Source organism: Ambystoma mexicanum, chromosome 2p, assembly GCF_040938575.1.
Source record: "Ambystoma mexicanum isolate Mex_15411 chromosome 2p, UKY_AmexF1_1, whole genome shotgun sequence".
Lineage (NCBI taxonomy): Eukaryota > Metazoa > Chordata > Amphibia > Caudata > Ambystomatidae > Ambystoma > Ambystoma mexicanum.
In genome coordinates, this window is record NC_090923.1 from 630917668 (window position 1) to 630943157 (window position 25490).

The 25490-nt window shown below is 45.2% G+C and overlaps 1 protein-coding gene across 2 annotated transcripts in view; it reads right to left on the reverse strand.

Moving 5' to 3' along the window:
- TRAIP (TRAF interacting protein) overlaps positions 1-25490 on the reverse strand; it is a 535773-nt gene that overhangs the window by 90924 nt on the left and 419359 nt on the right. For both annotated transcript variants that reach the window (XM_069644161.1, XM_069644162.1), the window contains exon 12: positions 23544-23598. In XM_069644161.1, coding sequence (XP_069500262.1) covers positions 23544-23598 — 55 coding nt within the window. The remainder of the gene's footprint in view (positions 1-23543; positions 23599-25490) is intronic.

Here is a 25490-nt window from a genome sequence, read left to right on the forward strand (position 1 = left end):
CACCCCGTAGAGCCGTTGTAGTCGAAAGCTGCTTTGTTCACCCGTGCTCGCTACTCTAATATGTGGCAGTGATTTGTCTCCATGTAGCAAGTCATTGACCCTTGCCATTTGGGCAACCCAGTAATATGACTGCAGGCGTGGAAGTCCGATCCCACCCTCCCATATGGAGCGTTGCAGGGTGCTTAGTGCAATACGGGAATGCCCGCCACACCACAGCAGTTTACGTAGTATGCGATCGATTTTCTGAAATTCCTCCGATGGAATATATAGTGGGGCATTTTGCAGTTTATATATAGAAAGAGGGGAAGGGCCAACATCTTAAAAAGGGCAGCCCTACCTAGTAGGGTCAATGGGAGCAAGGCCCAGTGTCGGACATCTTCCATGAACCTGCTGTGATAGGGTGGTGGTTTCTAGCCACGTAGTCATCGAGGTTGCTTGTGATTAGTATGCCGAGATATCGAAATTCATCTGTCACGATCCGATATGGGCAGTTGTCTGGCCTTGTGAAGTTCATTGTCTGTTGGGAATAATATTGATTTTGCCCAATTCACTCGCAGTCCGCTGAATGCACCGTAGCTGGTCAATAGGTTTGTTATTGTGGGGGCAGGAGATATGCGGGTCTTTCAGGTAGATTATCAGGTCGTCCGCATATAGAGAGACCTTATCCTACCAGTACTCTGCCCAGTGAAAGCCGCTCCAGGACGTAGTTGGGGATGCTTCTGTATTGACGCTGTTTGGTTGAGGTTCAGCAGAGGCTGCTTCTTCATTGAAGGTTTGTTAGATTGATAGTTGCATTGTGGACTTCTGGCGCTTCGTCATCACGTGTGGTTTGATGTGAATATTGATTGTGCCCTCCTGTTCTCTTGATATATGGAGTAAGGGGGTTGGTATCATCCCAACCTCTTGTTGGGTACTCTCGTCTTTTTTACTCTTTGGGGGGATTCTTTGCTTGTCTCGAGATGTCAATGTCGTTGTAGTATTGAGGCTCTGCAGTTGTTGCGAGGTACGGTGTAAGGTAGAAGGATTTTTCTCTTACAATGTTTGTTCTGTTGATCGTAGTATTTGGCGGGGTGTGTCCTGTATTCAAGGTGGCTTCCACTGGAGGCAGTTGAGTTTGTGTATCCGTATTAGTTGTTTCATGTTCCTAATCTCGTTGTTCGCGTCCTATTCTGCATCGGGGCATTTTGGGTCTTCGGTGGTAGGAGCCGGTCTGGGTGTAGAGTTTGCAGGGCAATTGCCCACCCGTCATGTATTGTGCTAGGAGAATATTGAGGTTTCCTCTTACATTGCGATGCCTGGGTGCTCTCTGAGGGTGTCTGTACGCTCAGTCGGTGGGTTAAGGTGTTCCTCTTTCTGTGAGAGGAATGCCCAAGGGAGTACTAGGCGTGGGACGTGTGACTCGGCTGTTTGGGGCTATGGGGTGCAGGGTAACTGGGGTAGTGATTGGAGGTAATCACTAGCTTTAGGGTTTAATTGGTGTTCTTGGGTATCGGGGGGCCTAGGACTCAAATTATGGTAGGTACTGATAGAATGCCCAGAAGTTTGAAATTATAAGATAGTGGGAGCTTAGGTTTCACTGGTGTTTTAAATGAGACTACTCTTAGATTTAGGTCTGACAGTCTTCTAGGTTTCAGCAAGGCCCAGCAATAAATTAAACACCCAGAGGCTTGCAAACTAGACGACTGGAAGGAGGACTAGGCCTCCCAGAATTGCAGGCAGTGATCAAGTACCAAGAATTGGGATGCCTAGATAACGGGAGCGAAGCTTATATTTCACAGATAGGCGGGCAGTAATTAGATGCCTAAGTTTGCTATACCGGGGCAGCACGAGAAAGGCCTGGGATTCAAATAGGGCAAGTGGCATTTAAAAACCTCTAGAATTGACAGACCTAGATTACGGGACTAGGTTTTAAAGAATTGCAGGCAATAATTAGAACACCTAGACAGCGGGAGAAAGGCCTAGGTTAATACATCTAGATTTGAGACACTTAAATAACAGTAGAGAGGCATAGGTTTCAAAGGGTGGCAAGCAGTAATTAGAACACCTAGATTTAAGACACCTAGACAAAGGGAGAAAGGACTAGGTTTCAACATTAGCAGGCAGTAATTAGAATAACTAGAATAACTTGATTTGAGATACGGGAGAAAGGCCTAGGTTTTAAAGAGTAGCAGTGAGTAATTGGAACAATTAGATTTGAGAGACCTGGATAACGGGAGAAAGGCTTAGGTTTCAAAGAATGACAAGCAGGCAGTAATTAGAGCGCAGCAGGCATTAATTAGAACTAGAATTGAGATACCTGGATAATGGATAACGGGATAAAGGCCTAGGTTTCAAAGAGTAGCAGGAAGTAATTGAGATACCTGGATAACGGGAAAGAGGCCAATGTTTCAAAGAGTAGCAGTCAGTAATTAGAGCAGCTAGATTTTAGACACCTAGGCAACGGGACAATTTCCAATATTCAAGGCTTGCAACTCAGGTTGATATTCACAATACTGTCCGAAAGTGGTACTCTCACAGGCTAGTTTTCACAGTGTTCTCTTAAAGTGGCACTCTCTAAATGTGACTCAATGCAATATTAAAAACTTTCAAGGCGTGCAAACAGGTCACAGCACTGTCTTAATGTGGCACTCTCTCTAGATGTGGCTCAAGGGAACATTGACAATTCTCTCAGAATGCAACACAGGCTAATATTCATTCTATCTTAAAGTGGCTCAGGTGATGGTCACCAATCTAACCAGTTGTGAAGCCGGTTAGTATTAGTAGCCTGATCTGCTATGTTCTGAGAGTAGGTAGAGTGGCAGGGCTTCCTGAGTAGAGTGATTGCTCTACTCCCCACACAGGCCACACCTACATTGATAGTCTCTGCTAGTTGACAGCTGGCCAATGGCTTCCCCTGCTGACACTTGCAGACACAATCTGGAGCAAAGAGTGGATGATGCCCAGAAGCGGCTGCATGTAAACGTTGAACATAGTGGGAGACAACGAGTAGCCTTGAGGGACTCCACATAACACAGGTACAGGTTGGTACTGAAAAGGTGGCAGAGAAACAGACTGAGTGTCCCGCCAAAAAGTAAGCAAACCAGGCCAAAACCTGACCAGACAGGCCAGCGGAAGAGAGATGCGAGACCAAGGTGGGGGAGTCCACAGTGTCAAATTCCGCCGAAACATCTAATAGAATAAGGGCGCCCACCCCGCCCTGGCCCACTAACCGCATCAAATCATCAACTACTGACACCAAGACAGATTCGGTACCTCTGCCTGGGCGAAAACCCGATTGAAAGGGGTCAAAGAAGGAAGATAGTTCAAGAAAAGAGCCTAGTAGAGAAGAAACCATAGACTAGCAGTTTCATAAGAAATGGGAGCAGGGAAAAGGGGCAGGAGTTAGAAAGGGCTTAAAAATACTTTTTTTTAAGAAAGGGGATTACAAGGGCGTGCTTTAGATCATCAGGGATGTCCCCTGATGAAAGCGAATCGTTAACTGCCTTGACCAACCACGGGATGACTGCACTCGACATCTTTCAATAAAGAAAGCAGGATAGGGTCAGAGGGTGACGCCGATTATAGCCCTTTAGTGGCAGCTAAAAGGTCCTGGGCCGTAAAAGCAGGGAAAGTAGACCAGCCAGCTGAAGCTCCACAGTCGCCCAAAGATGGATAGGGCAAGGTGGAATGTGTAAGAGTAGTAGTAATCGCACTATGAATGGCAACTATCTTATCAAAGAACTTCGACAACGAGTCGCAAAGCTCCTTCAAGGGGAGGGAAACTGGGCTGAGACTTAGGCTGAGCGGTCAACAATTGAACTGCCTCAAATAGAGATTTAGGTTGGTTGATAGCCTAAACAATATTTATACTAAAAAATAGTTGTTGGTATCCTGCAGTAGCCAAATGAAAGAACTTTGTCGGCTAATAAATAGCCAGTTCTCCACTTTCTCTCAGCCGGTCTATGCTGGAGTTTAAGATCTTTAAGTTTGGCTGTATACCGCTGTTCCAAACGGTGATTTTTCACTAAACACTAAAAAGGGGCAACAGTATCTGCTGCCGCATTAAGTGCCCGGGACAGGATTGGCAGTGTGCAGTCAGTAGTGTTCGCACAGCCATTGGAAATTAAGAGGCTCAGATCCTGATGAGAAAGTGTGCCAACAGCGTTTTCGGAAAATACTGCCGGGGAGGAGGAACAAAGGAACCATCAAGCTGCACTGAAAATGGCACCACCATATGGTTCGACCAAATTACAGGGAGCGCAGAGAAAACAGAAGCAATAGCTGAAGGTGCAAAGAAAAGATTGAGAGTATTGCCCATACGATGTGTAGCATACATGACCAATTGGGGTAGGCCAAGATCCAACATCATTGCCAAGAAATGAGCAACCAGATGGCAGATGAACTTGTTCGATGCGATATTAAAATCCCCAACAATAGGATTAGGGTATGTCTGCCGTATGCCAGCCACGAACGCTGGAAAACTCGAGACAGAAACCGCGATTATAGCCAGGAGGGCCGTACACCAAGAGAGCAAATAACGTAAGAGTAGCAGAAACTAGTATGCACACAAGGATACATTCCATTTTCAGAGAATAAGTAATAAATGGAGGTAACTTTAAAAGTACTATTAAAAAGAACAGCAAGGCCCCTACCAGGATGAGACGCTACGAGATCACGGCGCAGGATCTCATAGTTAGGAGGTAAACTTTAAATTGCTGACAGATCGGAATGTTCCCGAAACCGCGCCTCGGAGACAAACACGAGGTCAGGAGGACAGTCCTCACGAAGGCTGTTGCAGTCTTGGGTGTGCGCAACCAAAGAGCGGGCATTCACTTCAAAACAGTTCACAGAGATGCGGGTGCTGCTATTCAAGAGGGCATTATCTAAAACCAAAGAATTAACATTTCAATTACGTGGAAAAATATTAGCAGCTGGTGCCAAGATAAGTAGATCAGCACAGGAGATGAAGTTCATACAGTCCGCTGCGCCTCCGGTGGACTCCCTTATGAATACCCATCCTATCGCAGTAGCCAAAGCCCTCCCACTCCAGCGAGCGAAAAGGGAAAAGAGACAGCAGAAGCGGGTCTGAACAAGGAAGCCAGGCACCTTCCACCCGGCAGGAGGTTTACAAGAAGATCAGCAAAACAAACGGAAAATAAAAACAAAATCTATCAACAATGCGGATTCCAGTCACCGTTCGTGCACCTAAGCGTGCTGAAAGGAAATTAAATGTGCTGCCCTAAGTAGTGGCTATCGGAGCAAGGGAGCATTCTCTGCACCCCATTTTGGTCCAATGGTAATTTTACCACCGTGAAAGCATGTTGTGGAGTCAGTTGGTGGCAGATACGATGCAGTTATGGCTATACCAGGGTTGCAGACAGTTCTACTGCATTAGTAGCCGAAGGCACTGATATGGTAGCCATTGGGATATTACTACATTTCTTAAACCCTGCTCTTGTGCAGTTTTGCTGATGCATTCTCACCCTGAGCTCGCAAAGGCACCTTCCTGGTTTAAAGTCCTCCAGGCTCCCAAATTTACATCTTGTGTGGAGGGTGCTTCAGTGTTGGGCAGTTTTTTAGACCAACCTTTGGCCACTAAAATCTGTGTGCTGCCTAGATGGTGATTGGTAAGCCCCAGTAGGAATGGAGGTCTGTGAGGAGTTCATGAACTGAATTATTGAAAACGTCTTCTGCCGATGATCCTGGTTTGACCTAATTTGCTGGGACCTCAATAGTTTGTCCTGTATATCCTACCTCCTGTGGGTGAATACCTGCCATAGTTCTCATTTGCTTCTTGCAGTCTTCATAACTGGTGGGACTATCTGTCCATTATTGCCTCTTCGTCTGCTGTTTTGGCTCTCTGGCAGCACTCCTTCTGGCCCAAGTGCCTAAAGGTTGGGGTTTTTCATGGCCTAGAGAATCAAGTGGTTTGCTGCTGCTCCAGATAAGCTCCATTTTGGGAGCTCTGGGGGCACCTCCAGGCATTGCATCCATCATGAAAACATTTTAGTGCCGACTGGCTGATCATGCTACTCCTCTGGGCTGACCCGCAACACTACAGAGTCATCCATAATACGTCTTGTACTGATGTTGCTGCTGCAGTGTCTTCTGTCTCATGGATATGATGTCCACTTCATTGTCGTTGCCTTTTCCAGGTCCAGGCTAGGTCATGGTTTAAAGTCGCTGCATCAAGAGACCCCTAACTGCTGAAGCTGGACAGGACAACTCATGTTTGAAACTGTGCCATGTTTGTAGAGGACACCACCAGCAGTATTTGTCCCGAGGCCGTTAAGACCCAGATTCTGTGGTTGAATCCACTTTCTCAGGTGTCTTCAACACCCCCCTACTCCCACTGGGTTTCAACATACATTTGTGTGGACTCCTAGCTTACTCTGCAAAGCGGTCTTCCTGACTTGCCGATTCTCAAATCTTTGGATGGATCTTTTCAGGTGGTTGGGTGGGGGATCCATCAAATCTTCTCAGGGCTGGGTGTCTCTCCTGCTGTACCTGCCGGATAGAAGAACTTACCTGACTGCTCCACATTACTGTGACAAGCCTATTAGATTTGGTCCATTGATACCTAAAGGGGAAAACCTTGGGAAGCTTTTAAAGTACTGTAAAGTGAATTACCTAGGACTCTGGCACGTTTCCCTGGTCCCCATTCTGGTCCTGGAATTTGCAGGACAACCTGTAATTTTAGGAGTGACCAGTAATTTAGTATAGATTTTAGTATACAAATCACTGCAGTTCACTCCGACACAGGAAGTCATGGTGTTACAGTAAGCACACCTGGTTACATGGTTTCTATTTCTAGTTGTGAACTGGGACCTACTTAGGCCCAGTACTGTCAGACTCATTTTCCTAGGTTGGTTGGCCCTCTGGGTTTGCTTTCCAATACTCTAACCTTTTTCTTTAGTCCTGTTGATTACTGCGTATGCCTAGTACTTCCATGAAAAGGTTTTTCTATCATTCTGTTGTATGGAAGGGTAGCAAATTGAACACATTACTATGTTTTTCTTATAGACAGTCTTTTTCTTACCCTAATGCAATATTTTAAACAAAGAATTGCAACAAATCCAGGGAATTCATCCCCTTTTCCCAAGGGGGAGCCACACCCTTTGGGACTAGGGTGTGAGCACGCTAAACTGAACACTCCCTGGGGGACAATGCAAGCTGGGGGTGACCAATGAAGGGATCGCCCCCGTTACAGGATGTCCCTAGAGAGGGACGTGAACAATCCTCCCTATGATCAAAACCCTAGTTCTTTGTTGGCTATATGGAAATTAACATATATGATGACTGGAAACATCCTTTAAGAATGACTGTCGGTGTTCCTGACCCTTGGTTGTGCACAGAACAAGAGCACAGTGGGAAGACCTCTGGCCGAAGGAAGGATAAAGCACTAATATATATATATATATATATATATATATATATATATATATATATATATATATATATATATATATATATATATATATATATATATATATTCCTGTTCGGAAGTTAGTTTATTATTTGTAATGCGCACCTAACCCTGGGGTAAATGGGCGCTTGAACTTGTGACAGAGAATGCAGAGTATACACAGGGCAGGGAGGTTCCGACCACGAGACAGACTGTGGAACACCAACTGACCTAATGGAGCAAAAGCAGGGACTGCGCAGCCGAAAGGAGCAGCAAGGCAGCGCAGTCACCTGACAAGCAGCTCGCCAACAGCCCAGCACCGGAGAATGCAGGAATTCAGCAGGAAAGAAGGGCAAGCTCTGTTCAAAGTGGAATGACTTGGCAGAAAGACCGAGAAGCAACGTCACATGGGCTGACCTCCTAGTTCCTGCCGAGGAGTTCTGCAGCGAGACTAAATGTACGCGTTCACTCCAGGGAAGCCTGAGGGGAGGCACGTTGCGATAAGACCCCAAATCAGGGTGAAGAAAATAAAACCACAAGACTGGGTAAGAAAAGTGAAGGTGGGGTGAAGGAAACCAGGCCCCAAGGAAGGGTGAGAGAAGTGAAACCCCAAGGTGGGGTGGGTGTCAAAACTGGGATGAGAGACCAAGGGGCCCAAAGGAAAGTGGGAGAGGAGTACATTTGTGTAGGGACTTGATGGAACTGTGTACAATAGACGTTTAGCCTACAGGCTTAGACTGTGCACCAGGGTCGAGGAGCCCCCATAAGAACCAGACACAATGGTGGGGGTCAGAAACCAGCCACCATTTACTTGACAGGGCCAACAGGAATAATTGTATAATTGTTGAAATTATAGGTTTGCTTTTATAATGAAACTGACATTCAGGTTAGAATAGGATTCTAGACTGAGGACTTTCATGGTTTTGTAAAGACATCCTGACAAGCACCCTTTCTTTGTATTTCCTTTATAAAACAGGGCAAAGATTCTTAGTTTAAGAAAAGGTTAGGTTTTGCGGAAAATTCTGGTAAAATGTCACTGGGTCCATCTCTTAATTTGGATCTACCACATTATATGCATTTGTAAATTACATTATGTGTAGTAGATTTGGTTGTGTGTGACTAATTGCATTATGGTACCAACTATTTTCTCCTAAACCTGAAACCTGACTGCTCTGCTAGGTTACCCATGGAGAGATTTCGTTCAACTGGTTGAACACAATGTACTCCCACTAAGGATATGTCTCGTCACGCCCCTTCACCAGGGGGCTTTGGAAAAATCGGGCCAACACTGGGGAATTTGGGTGTCCCCATATTTTTCCTCCTTCAGGTTCTACATCATTTAGCAGGTAGTCTCCCTTGACCTCAGTGCTCCTCCAACACCATTAGTCAGACCAGAAAAGGTACCCGTCACTTGAAAGTCTAGACAAAGTTATGACTGACAGGATTGCTCCATTAATGACAACTGGTTTTGCCGGCCAAGTTAGGTTTTATATGCCTTGAGGTCCAAACAGTCTCAGGAGAATTTACAGCACACCATCAGGGGAAACTAGTGGGCGAACATGCAATTGACACACTGAATGAAGTGAAGGCATTTGGTTCAAATAAATTTCCCCTTCTCTTCACTGTGCTACCTATCAGACTCCAAAAGGACCGGTGGGAACCGTCAGAACAAATGGAGTGGGGTTGCCAAGGTTCAGTCGGAGCATGCGACATGCCAAGGTTCAGTCAGAGCATGCAACAAGCATGTCCTGCCACCACTTTTTTGAAACTTGCATTTAAACCTCTGGATTCTGCAATTCCAGAGGTACCCAGGTTTACAATTCTGCGCTCATAAGATTATGACCATTTATGCAGTTGACATCAAAACCCCTGTAACAAATATATTACGCTTGTGGAGGAGGACGTGAAAAACTTTGGTAAAAACTATGGGCAGTGTAGAAATTGGGAAACATTTTAATTATTTCCGTTTACAGCAAATACCAATTGGTCAAACCAAAGCATGCACATTAAATGACCAGCTGAGTTAATTAATTATTTTAGGATAACGGCTAACTATGCCCCAAAAACTGTAAAACTAACTTAGCAACAGCCATCTTTGAAATGGGAGGCAAACTGACTTGGGCAGAGCTACCCATATCAATTATGGGGGTGGAGGGCTCACAAGTGAGACCGATAGTGGTACCCAAACTATCATATTTCTTTGCAGACATCACAAAAAGAATAAGTCCTTAAGCCCTGTGGTCAGGGCATTCAGGTAGGTCTTCCATACTTAGGGAACCGGGTTCCATTAAGTTTTACCAAGCTCTCTCCAAGTGCAAAATGGCATAGCAAAACATAGCCGTGCTACGCCCCCGGTTGTAATTTTCCAAGCAAGCCGACGCTGGATGGATATCTAGCAAGATGAGGAATCTGTGGGAGAACGCAATCTATTGAATGAGAGATTGTCCACTCACTACATTTTTAAAATGATATACACTTTAAGTAGGAAAAGGTAATAGAAAAATCACTACAGGTACATACAAAATTACGAAACAAAAATGCGACACTATCGTATCAGTTAAGTAGCAAGTTTTCAAGAGTTCGCAAAAACTCAAGAATCTCTGCTAGAAGAGAAAACACAATTACAAGCAAGTAAAATTGTTTGCAAAGAGTTTTTAAAACATCCATCGGCGACCAGTGTATGGATTTGGGCAGGCACATGCTTAGGAGTTATATTTTGCAAAATGTCAAAAGGAGGAGTTTCTGGAGTTCCACGGATTACAGGCAACTGAAGACCCTTGAAGTGGAAGAGAGGGACATCTACTGAAGTTAATGCTGTCAGTAGCATTAGAGTCCAGGGAGAGCAAACCCAGAATCCTAGAAGCAGTTCTCCAGCAAGCAGTTTTGAGATTCCTGGAGGTGGTCACGGCATGTTTTTTGGCGATCGCCAAGGGTCCTGCAAAGAGACAACTGCAGGAGGGAACCCAAGACCAGTGGAAAGAACTATTAATGAAGAGCCTTTGTTTTCTGGCTCATGGATCTAGGTCAGAGTAGTAGAAAGGCAACAAAGCTGCAGTCGTTGGTAGTCAGCAATACAAGTCCCCGATACCTGCCCAACCCCCCGCCAGTGGTCTTCCAGATCAAGATTTGGCTTTTGTTGTAAAACCTTTATTTGGCTTTTGATGATGAGGCCGCCTGGACAGAATGACTGTAAGATTTACTCACAGACACATGGAAGGACTGAGAGGCAAGTTTGGCGGTGTGCTTGCACGACAAAGGGAAGTGCAGGACCCCTAAGGGGTACAGGTGAGGTAGATCGAACCAGGGTGCTTGCCTAACCTCCTGGGATGAAGAGAGACAGCCGCAAATGGCACAGAGCTCCCACCTCTGGTTCCGACGTTACAGACAGAGGCTTCAGAGAGCCTTTGAGTAGGAGAGATGAACCAGTTGGCCCTACTAGATCATAGGGAAGGAGCGCAGCGGTCGTCACTTTTCGGTCACGAGTGTCAGTGAGGGAACACAGCACCCAATGCCACACAATGCAAAATCCAGACAGAGGTGGTCAGGCAATGGTTGGCCATTTCTCCAAGCAGACCAAGGGCGGGTGGGAGCACACAGACAATCACAGACAGAACTGGATTCAGGCTGGTTGCAGCCAGAGTTCTGGCATACAGGCAACCAGTGATCAAATATGGTAATTTCCTCTCACGTTTCCTCTCATATACACACGGTGTCAAGTGATAGTCATGTGACCCCTCAGTTCTACGAAGAAACAAAGCTTACCTCCATTTTGGTGAAGGGGGGAGTGGGTCAAAATGCACCTAGTAAGTTCAAATGGTTTCCCTAAGTTGGAAACCACATTACACAAAGAAATGTCACCAAGCCTTTCCCCAGGAATAACAGAGAGGGGATACCCTTTGTGGGACACTATGGGGTACCTTTGGGCTACCCCTGCCTTAGGAGTAATAAGTACTCTTAAGGAAGAGCATGGCAAAACAGAGCCACTGTCAGGTTTGGGTAAAGCCTAGTTAAAAAGGAAAAATAAAGTCCAAAACCTAGAAAAGCAGACAAAAGAGGGTACCTGATCAGATAAAAGTGGTCTTTCCACCAACGCTAACTCGTAAGGTACATGCCTCGCTCAGACCAAGGTTCCTCATGTTTATAATGCGACGTAACCTGCCAGCTGGGACATCCTGACCCTACAATGTGAACTGAAGGGCGCTTGGCTGTTCCTGATCCAGAAGTATAGTATTTAGCAGCACAACTATAGTATGTTAAATATTGGTATCCTACACACACACATTTTGGTCTTGAGAAAACAACTGTATAACCTATGGCTTTAGACAATTTGGTGACTGGGTACCAAACGTTGCACAGACCAACACTGTAGAAATGACAATTCAGGTGGAAAAGGTGAAGTAGGCTCCGCAAAATTAGAAATACCCTGGCATTAGTTATTACATCTGAAAAAAATACCATTCAGACCCCGTTTATAGATGGCACGTTTATAACATTAGAGCAAGACACATCCAAGGGAACATGTGACTCAATGGAAAGGTTTCTTTAATTGGAGCTTTGTCTGATAAATTGAGTTTCTGAACACATTTCCAAACATCTCAGAAGACACAAAAACATGAAATATGTATGCAACTGTGGTGAGTCTACTTAAAATGGTGATAGATGATCACTCACCTCTAATAAATATTGTTAAAAGGGCTTGAGAAATCGCTTTAAACTGGGATCTAGCCGATGGCCTGTGTAAAACTACTTTGAATGATGATCATGAATGTCTCTATAAACTGTAAACAAACAATGATTCATGTACAGTATGTGCATAGGTTTCACTGTATACCATCTCATATTAAATGGGTCAATCAGACAGTTGCCCCACAGGTCATGTGGGGAGGGTAGGTGGACCATCTTGAGTGGGCTTGCCGCTTGCTTTATGCATCCTGCTGGTTGAGGGGTTCTATATATGGTAATATGAATAACACATTTATTGGTTAGCCAGAAGGCGAGTTAATTTGGCAATATGGAGAATGCGGCACAGTGGAAGAAAGAATACATCTGGAGCAGGTAAAGAACGCATAGGGTACTGAGATGAGACAATGATGACGATTCAGACTTGCTCTGCCTGGACACAATCCCGGAGCTATGTTGATTAAATGCATTGGGTTGGAGTGATTGTTCAGTTTATGCAGCGTGGGCACTGCAGCTCAATTTTCATTGAATGTTTTGTTATGGGTTTGACTTCAGCTCTTCAACATGGAAGCAAATTCCATAAAAGTAAGCAGATATTTGACTGAGAAAAACATTTTAAAATTAAACTAGAATTAGCGACTGCAGCAGCATGGGAAGAGAAATTAAGGTAAAAATCAATACCACCATTGGATTTAGCAGATGAAACCAAAGAGAAGAAAATACAGAGAATGAAGCAATATAAGTCTGTGCTGAACAGGTGAATGAACCGTAGAAAAAGAAAGGAAGAAAAGCTCAGTCATAAAAAGGATTGACACAGCTGCAATACTGTGCTGAAAGTCAGACAAATGACAGCTGTCCGCTATACAAAACTCCTTAGCCACTAGCATTGTCAATGTTAATGAACAGTCTTGTAGCAGATTTTCAGAGCTAGAAAAATTGAATTGAGCTCCAAGATGTCTATGTGGTTAAGCTGGTCTTGAGGTTCGACAGTTTAGAAGCTGGGCTCCCAATCAGAAGTCTGAGGAATAAGTTGTGACCGAAATCTGATGAAGGGAATTGAAGAAAGTGGCCACTTTTGTAAGATTGTCTGACGGATGAACCCATTCAGTAGATTTAACTAGTGAAAAAAGATACCAGATTTTCTTGTACTGTGATTCGGAGGAATGGTGTTAGAATGGACTTCCAAAATCAACCCTGGTGATGGATTTTGGGAGGCCAACCAGTGGTCGAAGTGGTTGGGAGCGGTGCTACTCTACTTTTTAAATTAAGTTTTACTGTTCCTATACTTTTATTTTAAAAAGAAACTGTTCCGAATGGTTTAGTTTTAAAACAAAAGTGTAGGAAGCAGTTGAAACCTGCACTTCAGTGCGCTGCACTGAAGGTTCCCTTAAACAGCAGGGACATTTGTTTAGGGTTTCTATGGCACGTGGGGGTGGGCGATGGTGAATGTGGGGAGCGAGGACAGGCCAGCAGGGAACATATATAGTACACTTCGACTGAGGCCAACCTATTACGGTAATCTGGAAAGTCACCAAGGTCAAGCCAAACCCAATCAAGCTAGGTATGAGAGCGGTATGGCTTAAAGGGGGAGTGAGTGGTTAAGCGCTAGAATGTGGCCACACATAGCAACACCAATAATTTCAGTTAGACAGGTTAGAACAAAAATATACGATTTTGTTAGGGCTTCAAAATGGACACTAAGAAAATGAAACCACTAGACAAATCTTGTCACACATGTACACTTACTTAATATAGAACAGGTACAAACATACATTCACCCCCTTAAACGATGGAAAGCATTTGATTCAATGACCAGTGTAAAACAGGCCAGTAGCCAGATGCAGAAAGTTCTGTTGAATCACTTTAGAGTAACCATAAAACAAATCCCTAATGCGTAGTAAATCCAGCTCTTTTATTTATTTTTATGTATTTATTTATTTGCATTTGTTAAGCGCTCTTGCAGCCAAAAGGCATCGAGGCGCTGTTACAGGGTGTGAGAGGACTTATGATTAACAACACGAGTGACCATAGGTCTCAGTTACACATAGATATACAATGGCATGCAGGTACAGGAATAGTGCTTAATGCGATTCAACATTGGGAGGCTTTTTAGCTCTAAGATGGTTTGAGGCCTTGTGCTATAAAAGGTATCAGTTTCAAAAGTTACATTTATCAGGAAGTTTGTGTTGAATGATACAAGTGGTTAAGATTAAAAGTTCAAAAACATAAGGAAAGTTCAGGCAAGTAACGTACACAATCCCAATAAACTAGGGTAGGCCTAGGAAGGGATCCTTCACCCGGTCACCACCAACCAAAATCAGGAAAGGGTGAGATTGGGACAGGACTTTACTCAGACCATGTATCCCTATGGAGAAGGAACAGGTATGTTCACTTATGCCCCTGACTCAGATTTCTCCAGAGAAAACTGCTGAGGTTCTGGATTCCGTTGGTGACAATCTTCTGTGCTTGGTCCGGTTGAGGGAAGACATTGTGTCGTAGGTGGAGAGGTCACTTTGGACACATGATTTAGTTTCGGTCGATGTGCTTAGATTCCTGGCACCTTCCAGCTGAACACCCTCGCGAGGAAAAGAGGAAGACTTCTGCGGAGCGGACAACCTCAAGACATGGCCAGCGAGCGATTATAACGAATTGCAATTGGAGTCACCATGATCAGGCAGCGGGAGGCGATCTTCAATGGAAAAACAAAAAGGAGCAGGCCCTGCAAAGCTTCTGTTGATGCAAAAAGGCAGGAACAGGCATTTCTCAGTACAAGCTGAAGATAATCCAAGTCCCATGAGTGCACACGGAACAGCGACAAATGCAGTGAAGTAGCCCAGGAGAAAGCTTGTCAGTCCAAAGGTTGGGCCAGGCCCAGGGACACTTCTAAAGGCACGGATCCTCAAGCACAGACAATGGTCTTCTTAAGGTCAGACAGAGGAGCAGGGCTTCACTGGAGTTTGTGCTAGTCAGCTGCAGGGGTCGTTCTCAGGTTGCCAGCTGTCTGCACTTCTTTGTAGGGGTATTGGCACCAACAATGATCTATCAAATCACTGCAGGAGTTCTCCTTTTATACAAGATTTGAAGGGACTGGAATGGGCAATCCAATCATGGATAGCCACTTACCACACATTCAGCCCGGAAACCGAGATTTAGGCACGACAATGTGGACTGGGACCAGACAGTTCCAGCCCCCAGCTCTGAGCCCCCCCCCCGCCCTTCCCCCCAGAATGCCCCTGAGCCTGCTAAAGAAACAGCTTTCCCCGGGAAATTCGGGGGGACAGGAAGGAGGACAAAGAACAATATGGCCAAAGGAGGGACGAAAAACCTGTGGCACGACCATCTTAGAGGGTTCAATGTGAAAACATCCCCAGGAAAATGTAGTCCTGTGAAAAAGTTATTTTAAAAATTGTAGTCATTCAATGCAAGCAATGTAAAGTGTGAAAATGTTGCCAGTCATAAGATCGCCAAAAAAGCTATTTTTAAATACAGAAAAGGAGAAGCCACTAATCAAACCTCTACAATTATCCAAACTTTATTCCTAAACCTTACCCGAACTCTACTTAAACCTTTATTCAACCCTTAACTAACACCAACCCTTCAGTGCATTTAAAGTATTTTATTTGCTTGTCACTAAATACAAAACACCAAATAAATAGAAAATGAACAGTGAACCTAACCCCAAACCAATCATCAGCTCACCAATCATTCCATAGCACTTGTTCTTATTATAGCCTTAGTCTTATACCATAACCACAACTCTAAAAATAACCCTTAGCCAGTAGGAAAGCTCAGCAGGTTAAGCACTGCTAGTGTGAACTGTAATCCCAGCATCGATGAGTCTTTCATCTGCCCAATGTCAATATGAGTACCAATTTTAATTAGATGATCGTTTTATTTAAACATGTACATAAAGCAATTTGGATACAAGCACTATATGTTATTACCCTGATGCTTACTCTAGACGGCACCAATAACTAGGTTTATCCTAACCCCTATCATACGCCAATATCACCAGCCCTCTCCAAACACCCTATGCCTTTATCTAACACTTACCCAAAACCATTATTCAATTAGCCCAAGCCTTACCATAATCCCCATTGTCACCCTAAATTTAAAGTGAAGTGCTGGATGGACGATATCCTGTCTTGGGGCTCTAGGGGCATTTGGGGGCCTTCCGTCGAGTACAGTTAAAAGAAGATTTACAATTAATTCAATATCGTATGTAAGCCACAGGACTGATTTTGGATGGCTTTTCACGTGCCCCAAGCCTGCAAATGTGCTTCTGTAGATTTGAAAGAGTCTTGTCAGAAGAGGGGCTACTAATCAGCCAGTCCAGGTAGGGTGATAAATACCCTACTGCCTTAAGTGTGCTGCTCCAAGTCACTTGTGTATACGCTTCAAGTTGCGCTGAGATCAAATGACAGACACCGAACATGGTAATGAAGACCTTCCATTGCTGAGGCGTAAGCTGCCTGTGCTCTTCCAGGCTTGGAATATGGCAATACGCATCCTATATATCCACAGCCGTCTAAGGGGGAAGAGAGAACCCTGCTAACACCCACCTTCTCTCCGGCATGCCTTTCCCCCCACCATCTCCTACTTTCCTTTCTGTGGGTAGGGCAGGGCAGGCCACCACAACCCACCTCCGCCAGCCTGCCATAGATGTATCCACACATGCATTCTTGCTGCAACTGTGGCACCCTTGTTCATCATTCCTCCTCTCACTCCCCTCATTGGGCACAATTTGTCCCCATGCAACACAAAGTATGACCTGCTGCTGCATGATGGCCACACATGCCATAATTTCAAATGTGCAATCTGCAAGCATCGCATTCATGAACAGTATTTTTCTAGTACATGAGCATTGACGACAGGCAACTAACTTGTTGAAGAGCCGCTTCCTTGTCTTGCCTTGATATTCCCATGTCTAACTCTCTGGAATGTACGGAGGACAGCCTAGATGGCAGACCCTTACATTTCCTCAGCTCAGTTCCACCAACAGCAGATTGCGCTGCCGAGACACTGCAAACTGTTAGTCTTTGGAAACGTCATATTTCAGGTCCAAAAAATATAAAATGCAAGCTTCTGACTGTTTTTTGCAATATCAAGAAAGGGCTCCTAAAGCAGAGTCTAACAAACCAAAGACTGGTTTCACAAGGTTTTTTAAAGAAATATACCAAAGGAAAGACACTCCTCCCGCCCCGCCCACAGATGTATTTTCTCAAAGAAAAACATCCAATGATTGCATGGCATTGGTTTTGACTAGATTATAAAGATTGAGAGGATGCAGACAAAAGGATTCTCCTTGGTTAAAATATGTGCCAGTATCCACTGTTTTGTTCTTAGTGTTTAGATCAAACTCAAAGAGGAGTGGGATCTGGCATCTGCATCACTAAATCCAGCGCAAGTTCTGGTGCATGAGGATTATGTAACCAGTCTGATCTATGCTATAAAGCAGATGACAAAATGACCTGGAATTATTTGTTAAAATCCCCTCCCCCCCGCCCTCCATAAACTATTACTTTTTTGTTGAGTGGAGACATTTTGCTTGGAAAGTTATTGCTTAGCCCCAGAGATGGATTTCTTAAATCTGAACGTAATGTGGCATCATCTCTTAATGATGCACTAAACAGCTGGCTAAGTAGAACACAGAAGTGCTGTTAGGAATTGAAATCTGGTTTCTCTGGGTCAGATCAGATGGATCACATCTTGCTGCAGAGTATGGCTCATCTGAATCAATCCTGAGTCAGACAGCTTGAGGACATTCTATACATCAGGTGGGAACCTTTCTCTTTATGCCAGAGGGGTGCACTGTGTCTTCCTTTCCATTCTCCTCCTTGTGCATGACAGAGTGCACTGATGGAGGATTCTGGATGAGAGACTATTTTGATAGAGGATTAACCTTTCTCATGCTAAACAAGGTCTGCTTGGAACCAGTTTTAAGGCAACAGCAGTACTACTATGACCCTGTGAGAAGGTTAACTTTACTTGTGTAGAACTTGCTGAGACAGGATGCATTGCTTTGAAAGTTTTAGTATCAAAGGGCACCAGATCACATCAAGAATGCCCTGTGCCTTAAGAGCCTTTTGCCAAAGTTTAATTAATCTTTTAGATCACGCTTAATGCCGGAGACCAACTAAGCATGGGACCAGGTTTTAAACCAGTTGTCTTGCTTCCTAGACCAAACACATTTCATGGAGGATAATGAAGATGGGGCATACTTCAGCAGTACATTTGTTTATTTAGCAATCGTGTGTGTTTTACACTGCAGGATATCCTACCCTAGAACTGAGTTTTCCCCGCTGGAAGTAATAGCTTGAGTGGTTCCCCAAGATGACCCTCGCCCAATTGGGAGGTTGAAGGGCCCAGAACTCGATTTACAACCTTCATGCAAGTGCCCAAAAGAACTTCAGTTACCAAACCCCTCCCACATCTTACCCATGCCAGACAATTTTCAACCGTCTACAAAGCCCAGTAGCATGGCGCTCCTGTTCATGCCTGGATATGGACTGAAGGCACATTACCGGAGACCTTTGTGCCCATCCACAGCATAAAGTTTCTCACTGGGTGGACATTTTCCAAGACATTAAACTGGCTTGACGTGGGTCAGCCACAGAATGCCAAAACAAGCGTATCTTTTAATGCTCGTTCTTTTAATGCCCATTCCAGCATTTGCCCCAGACAGGGCAGGAGCCCTCCTCCGCCAGCTAAGATCCACGGCAGGGATCCGCATACACAGCGCCACGAGGCGCACAGGAGCAGCCTGCATCGCTCTGCATTGAAGAGCTTGGCAGGATCCGCCGCACAAAGCTCCTCTCCATTTCAGGCAGCTTCCTACTGCAGCTCTACTGTGCCCCCAGCCCCTGCTGCACATGCACCCCACCAGAGCATCGTCGAAGCCGCATCCGCGACACGGATGCAAGCCAAAATGGCTGCCGGCCATATTTGTTGATTATGGTTGCCTAGCAACGGCCCCCAACTTCTCCCGGAAGGCTGCCGGCAGGCGGAAGCTGGCCCGCGACATGAAGGCCCAAGAGAGAAAGGCCCCTTCCTGTTCGCCTCTGGAGTCACAGAGCCAACACTCTTCCACCAAGGCTCCCCTGGACTTTAGGGCCACGTGAGTAGACCACGCCATCCAAGACTGCCCCGCATTGTCCCCAGAAACTGAATAGTGTTTAACGTTATACAGTAATATTTTGTATCCAACGTTATGCATCATTACCTTAGGCCTACGACTTATGCACATTTCACAATGCAATGCTTATGTATCATATTCATCACTGGAAATGCCTCATTATGTACTTGTAGAAAGTTAATGTTTTATGCATATTTCTATAACCTGATCTCCCATAGGCAGCTAGCGCCTCACACCAGCAGAACCACCACTGTTCAATCCCGCTTCCCTGTTTACTCACAACCATGTACTCCAGCATGTCATCAAGGATGCACTACCAAATGAACACACTACTACTCAGACTCACTCTTCGCCACAGCACTATACGGACGACAGTATATACCATCCTGCCTACTTAACATCAGCATCATGATGCCATCTAACTCCAACCCCACACCTACTCACTCCAGTCCCGACATCACAAATCTTCACACCTATGTACCTAACAGCGGCATCAGACTGTCCGGGCTGAGGACGTGCACTCTACCCAGAATCCTCTCCTCTCGCCACATTCCTACATCACACAGAAACCTCAGACTGGGCTTGCGCACAGATGTTTCTCACAACTCTACGCCCAGCAATCCTCATGACCTCAGCCCGTCTACCAGCATTATGCCCACTCCCAAATCATCCATGCCATCCAACTCCAGGCATAAAAAACAAACAGCAGCTTCCGAACAGAATCCAGGCAACACCACTACTCAAATGCGCACTACTTAACACCCACTCACTCAATGCCCATGCCCTGGAAATAAATGAGCTTATCTCCTGTCTCGACTTAGATTTTCTAGCCATCACGGAGACCTGGCTACATGAAGCATCAGGCCCCACCATCACTTTAGCCCTACCAGAAGGTTACTCCATCCTTAGGCAAGACAGACCAACAAAAATAGGAGGGGGGTTGCCTTAATCTATGAAGACATCCATCATATCAGACCCACGCCCCACATTTGGGAAGGAAATGCAGACATACTATCAGCCAAACTACCACTCTCTCATAACCACACCATCAACATCCACGTCATCTACCGGCCCCCAGGACTCATAGCTGATTTTCAAGGGCAAATCAATCACATTCTCAGCAAAAACTTTAAAAAATCCACCAAAACCATACTCCTAGGTGATCTTAATCTAGGCTATAACGATCCCAAGGACAAAAGAGCAATCTCCTTCCTTAAGGATCTCTCCAACCTAGACTTCACACAAAAAATTGTATCACCCACACACTAAAGGCAGAACTCTAGAGTGGCTCGCCGACCATAACTGCAACTCCTCCATCACCTCCAACACATTCCTCCCGTGGACAGATCATAGCTGCATACAATTCACTATACCCACGACACCCACCAAAAAAACATTAGTACATAAATCTGCCACCATAGCCAGAAGCTCCAAAAAATTAACTGCAGACAACTTACGCCCCCTTCTTAACACTCCATGCCTCGCCCCACCCTTCTCACAAGATCCCAACATTCTAGCAGACATTCTCAAGGATATGCTCACTAATGCAATAAACTCCACTGCTCCTCTAGAAGAAAAAAAAGTCCTTCCATTCAAATGCATGGTTCACAGAGGACCTCCAAACATTGCGTACCAACAAGCGCCAGACGCTCAAAGATTGGCAGGCAAACCCGTGCAACATCACCAAAAACGTATTAAAAGTCATTGCAAAAAAATACAAAACTGCCACCTTCAATGCCAAATCTGAGTCATACAACCGTCGAATATCAGACTCTAGGTCCCATTCAAGAGAACTCTTTTCCATCTTTAAAGCGCTCACAGTGCCTCCCACTGACGAGATCGCTAAGGACGAAGCTTGGTGCAACAGTATCCAAGCTGCCCTGCTCAACAAAATAGACGTCCTACAAAACAAAATCCGTGACCATTACAATACCCTACCGAAACAGAGTCTGCACTCACAGTCTCAAACCTATAGCAAAACCACTATCATCCCTAAATTTGCCTTCAATGAAGTCTCAGAACTAGAAGTCCTGGACATCCTGAAACATCTGATGCCATCGACCTGCAAAAGCGATACATGCCCTCCTAAGTTAATCAAGGACTGCGCTGAACCACTTGCCCCACTCATTACTGCATTCATTAATGCTTCTTTCAAAACTTTCTACGTCCCAGACAGCCTCAAAGAAGCTTGGTGCGCCCACTTCTAAAAAAGCCCACTCTCGACCCCACGCTGCCCAACAACTACAGACCTATAACGACATTCCCTTTCCTTCTCAAAATTCTAGATAAAATGGCACACATCCAAATTCAACTATACATTGAATCAAACTCCATCCTTGGTACTAGACAGTCAGGCTTCCGCAAAGGCCACGGAACAGAGACTGCTCTGCTGGACCTTAAAAACCAAATAACTAAGATACTGGACACAGGCAAACCCGCCCTTCTTCTCCTTGACCTCTCAGCGGCGTTCGACTTAGTGGACCACAAGACCCTCACCTCACACCTCTCCCACTCTGCACATTTCTCAGACCAAGCCACCTCATGGAGAACATCCTTTTTAGAAGGGAGGGCCATGAAAGTCTTTTCAAACAAATCCAACGCAACACCATCACTTAATTCACTGCAGTGTTCCACAAGGCTCCTGTACAGCACCTACGCTGTACAACCTCTTTACAAAGCCTCTCTTCGATAAACTGGGTGCACTTGGGATTGCCTACACCAACTACGCAGACGACACCCAAGAGCTCCTCCCCCTAACTGGCTCTTACCACATAGACGCCCTGGCCCTAAAACACATATACGCAATTATTCAGGTCTGGATGGCCACTAACGGCCTATGTCTTAACGGGGATAAGACTGAAATCCTGATCCTTGGCCAAAAGTCCACACTTGCCAGGCTAGATACCTTCTATGTCAATTTTAACATTCACAACTGCACCATCCCAGTCCTATCTTCTGTAAAAACGCTAGGGGTCCACATTGATGCAACCCTGTCTATGGACAAACAAGTCAATGCCATTGTCTCTGCATCCGCGCTAAGCACCAAATTCATAAACGCCATGAAACCATTCCTCACCAAAGAAAACTGCCCATCAATAGCAAGAGCTACCATAGGCGCGAAAAGACTATTGTAATGCACTCCTAGCCGGCACCTCTGAAAAAAACCTAAACAAACTTGAAGTCACTCAAAATAACGCTCTAAGAGCAGCCTTAAGCATCTCCAAAAGGGACCACATATCACATGCAAGACAATCCGCTCAAAGAACGCATCACCTTCAAGGTTCTAACCACTACCCACAAATGCATCCATCACACTGCACCACCTTATCTCTCAGACACTATTCACAGACCGGCCTCATCCAGACCTACAAGACTTTGCTACACCAACCAACTCACGGTACCACACATCAACAAGGTTACAGCGGGAGGTTGGGGTTTCCCCTAGATAGCACCTAGACTCTGGAACAATCTCCCTCACGCTCTAAGAGCAGAATGCTCCCTTGAAGCCTTTAGAAAAAAACTCAAACCCTCTCTCTTCAACTAAACTTCCTCTACCCACAGCCAAACATACACAGTTTGCTATTGTTTTTTCTATTGTCGAAACCCGCATGCGTGTATGTCTCTAGGATGTGACTAAGTATCGCTTTTTATTGTAACCAGCGCCACGATGCTTCAGGGCTGTTTCTGTGCGCTTAACAAATACGAATAAATAAAATAAAATAAAATATAAGGAATGCAGCAAAGATAGGTGGTGATAGTGTAATACAATTCAAATATCCAACTGAAAAACATCACAATTAAAAAGACACTACCCGGCAGTAACCAAAAGGGAGGTGACAAATCACTCTGTGATAAAGAGAAAAACAAACAAATACTGGCGTTTGGGGACACTTTACTTATAGGGGTGGGCTTTCTATGCAAAGGGACAGGACATGCATTTCCCCATTCCAAAAGCTTTAAAATCACTGCACCCTTGAAGAGGTGGTTTCTGTGCCTGCCATTAGAGCAGGGCATCCAGAACCCGTTGGGAAGGAGAGAGAGAGCAGGATGATGGGAAATCTCAAATTCATTTTGGCAACATATTAAATTCTAGGGTGGAAGTGACTTTCATTGTTTAGTGTGGCAGACCCATGACTGGATGAGCAAGTTCCAACAAAGCTCCTTTCCTGAAAATGGCCTAAAAATTAGGAAGGACATTATGTGGTGGCTCTATGTCAGTCAAACACTTTAAAGGCAAAGGAACATTTTCTCGCTGCTGGTTAGGGAAACTCAAGTATTCAGATGACGAGAAAGTGATGCACTGTTGCCGCATGTAAATTTAAACAAAGTGTACGTTACAATTACCTTTGTTCCGCCGATTTCTTGCAAAATGTTTCTGGGATGGCTCTTGGCTGAGGTCCTGGGGAAGCAAACCAAAAACATTAACATGAATGTCAGTTATGAGAAATCATAGTTTCTTTCACCAAGTGTGGACAAGAGCAAGAGTACCAACAATTTTGTAGGTATCCTACTCAGGTAGCTAGTACTACCATCATGCACGTCAGTGTGCTCCTTCTACTATACTACACTCTAGCCCTACGGGTTGCCCGAGTCACTCAGTTTCCCACTGCAACAACCTTCCCCCTTTGGGCTAAACCCGATCAGCCACCCAATAGTCTGGCCTGCCCGAACCTACACCACCAGGCACTGCCGATTGTGACTGATTCCTATAATGAGCCCTGCAGCAACCACCGCAGGTTTACATTACTCTAGTAACCATGTTAACCAATACCTTATGACCCAGCTCTATGGCTGAACACTTTGCAAGGAAACCCACACCTAACCAACCTTGCCCCCTCTTTCTTAGAAAGAAGAGACTAGGCACTAGATTCCGCCTACGACACTCCCGCACCAACGCCACCAAGCAAACCTCACATACACCACCTGGCTCACCCTCATCCACCGCCACATACAAGTCCACTACCACAGGGGTTAAACTGCCTGTGTTCAAGAGTGCCCTTATTAATGCCAGATCTCTCGCAGCACATGCATTAGACATTGCTGACCTCATCACCACCTCTGACCTTGACTTCATGGCTATATCCGAAACGTGGCTACATGCTGCATCTGGCCCCTCACTATCCTTGGCTTTACCGCCCGACTACAGCATCACGCTATGTGACCGTACCACTGCCCACTCCAAACTCGAATCAGCCGAGTCGCTGTCAGTCAAACTATCACGAACGCTCAACCAAACGGCCACCCTCCACCTTATCTATAGGCCCTCAGGTCCGGCACCAACCTTTGTCGGTGAAATATCCACTCTCCTCCATGACAAAACTAAAAATAATTCACAAACAATTATCCTATGCGACCTTAACTTAGGTCTTGGTGACCCAAAAGATCCCGTGACAATAGATCTGGAGAATGTTCTAACCGACCTCGGCCTCACCTTGTACATTCAAGAACCCACCCATATCAAAGGCAGAACCGTTGATTGGTTAGCCGGCTCTAACTGCAATATCAATTTTCTCGACAATACCCCTTGCTTATGGTCTGACCATCACATCATAACTTAATATTGAAGCAACCCCGCGAACTCCGACACTGATAGCCCCAGCACTCCCTACTAGAAGTAAAAAGGACATAACTAAGGAGAAACTACTCTCACTGTTACTCGCCTCCCCTCAATGCGGCCACCAACACCTGCTCTGATCCCACTTCCCTAGCAGACACCTATAACCGAACTATGCTCACGGCCATAGATTCTATAGCACCCATCAAACTCAGGAAGGCCAAACCACAAGCACATCTTAATTCATGGTTCACCCCACAGTTAAGAATGCTCTGCAAAGTTAAACGCTGAGCTGAAAATCACTGGAAAAGCCACCCCTCGGATGAGCATAAAGATGGTTTACTTCTTGCCTCACTCACCTACAAAGATGCTATCGTCACTGCAAAAAAAAGAATCTCTTAACCATCGTATTCTGCAAGCTGATTCGAATACAAAGGAACTCTTCAGAATCCTAAAAGAGCTAGAAACTCCCGTCTCCCCCCCCCAGACACGTGCACGAAAGATAACAAATGGTGTGCTAACATTCAAGCAGCCTTACTAAATAAAATCTCTACGCTACAATCTAAAATTAGGGACAAGCAGGACTGCCTGAAGCTCGACAACCGCTCACTCTCCCCTGCTAGGGCCCTCCCTCTAGACATTGCTATCACCAAACCATTTGCCTTCTCACCGCTGACCGTTACCGAGGTAGAAAATATCATCCTGAGAATTAAACCATCCAATTGCCAAGGTGACCC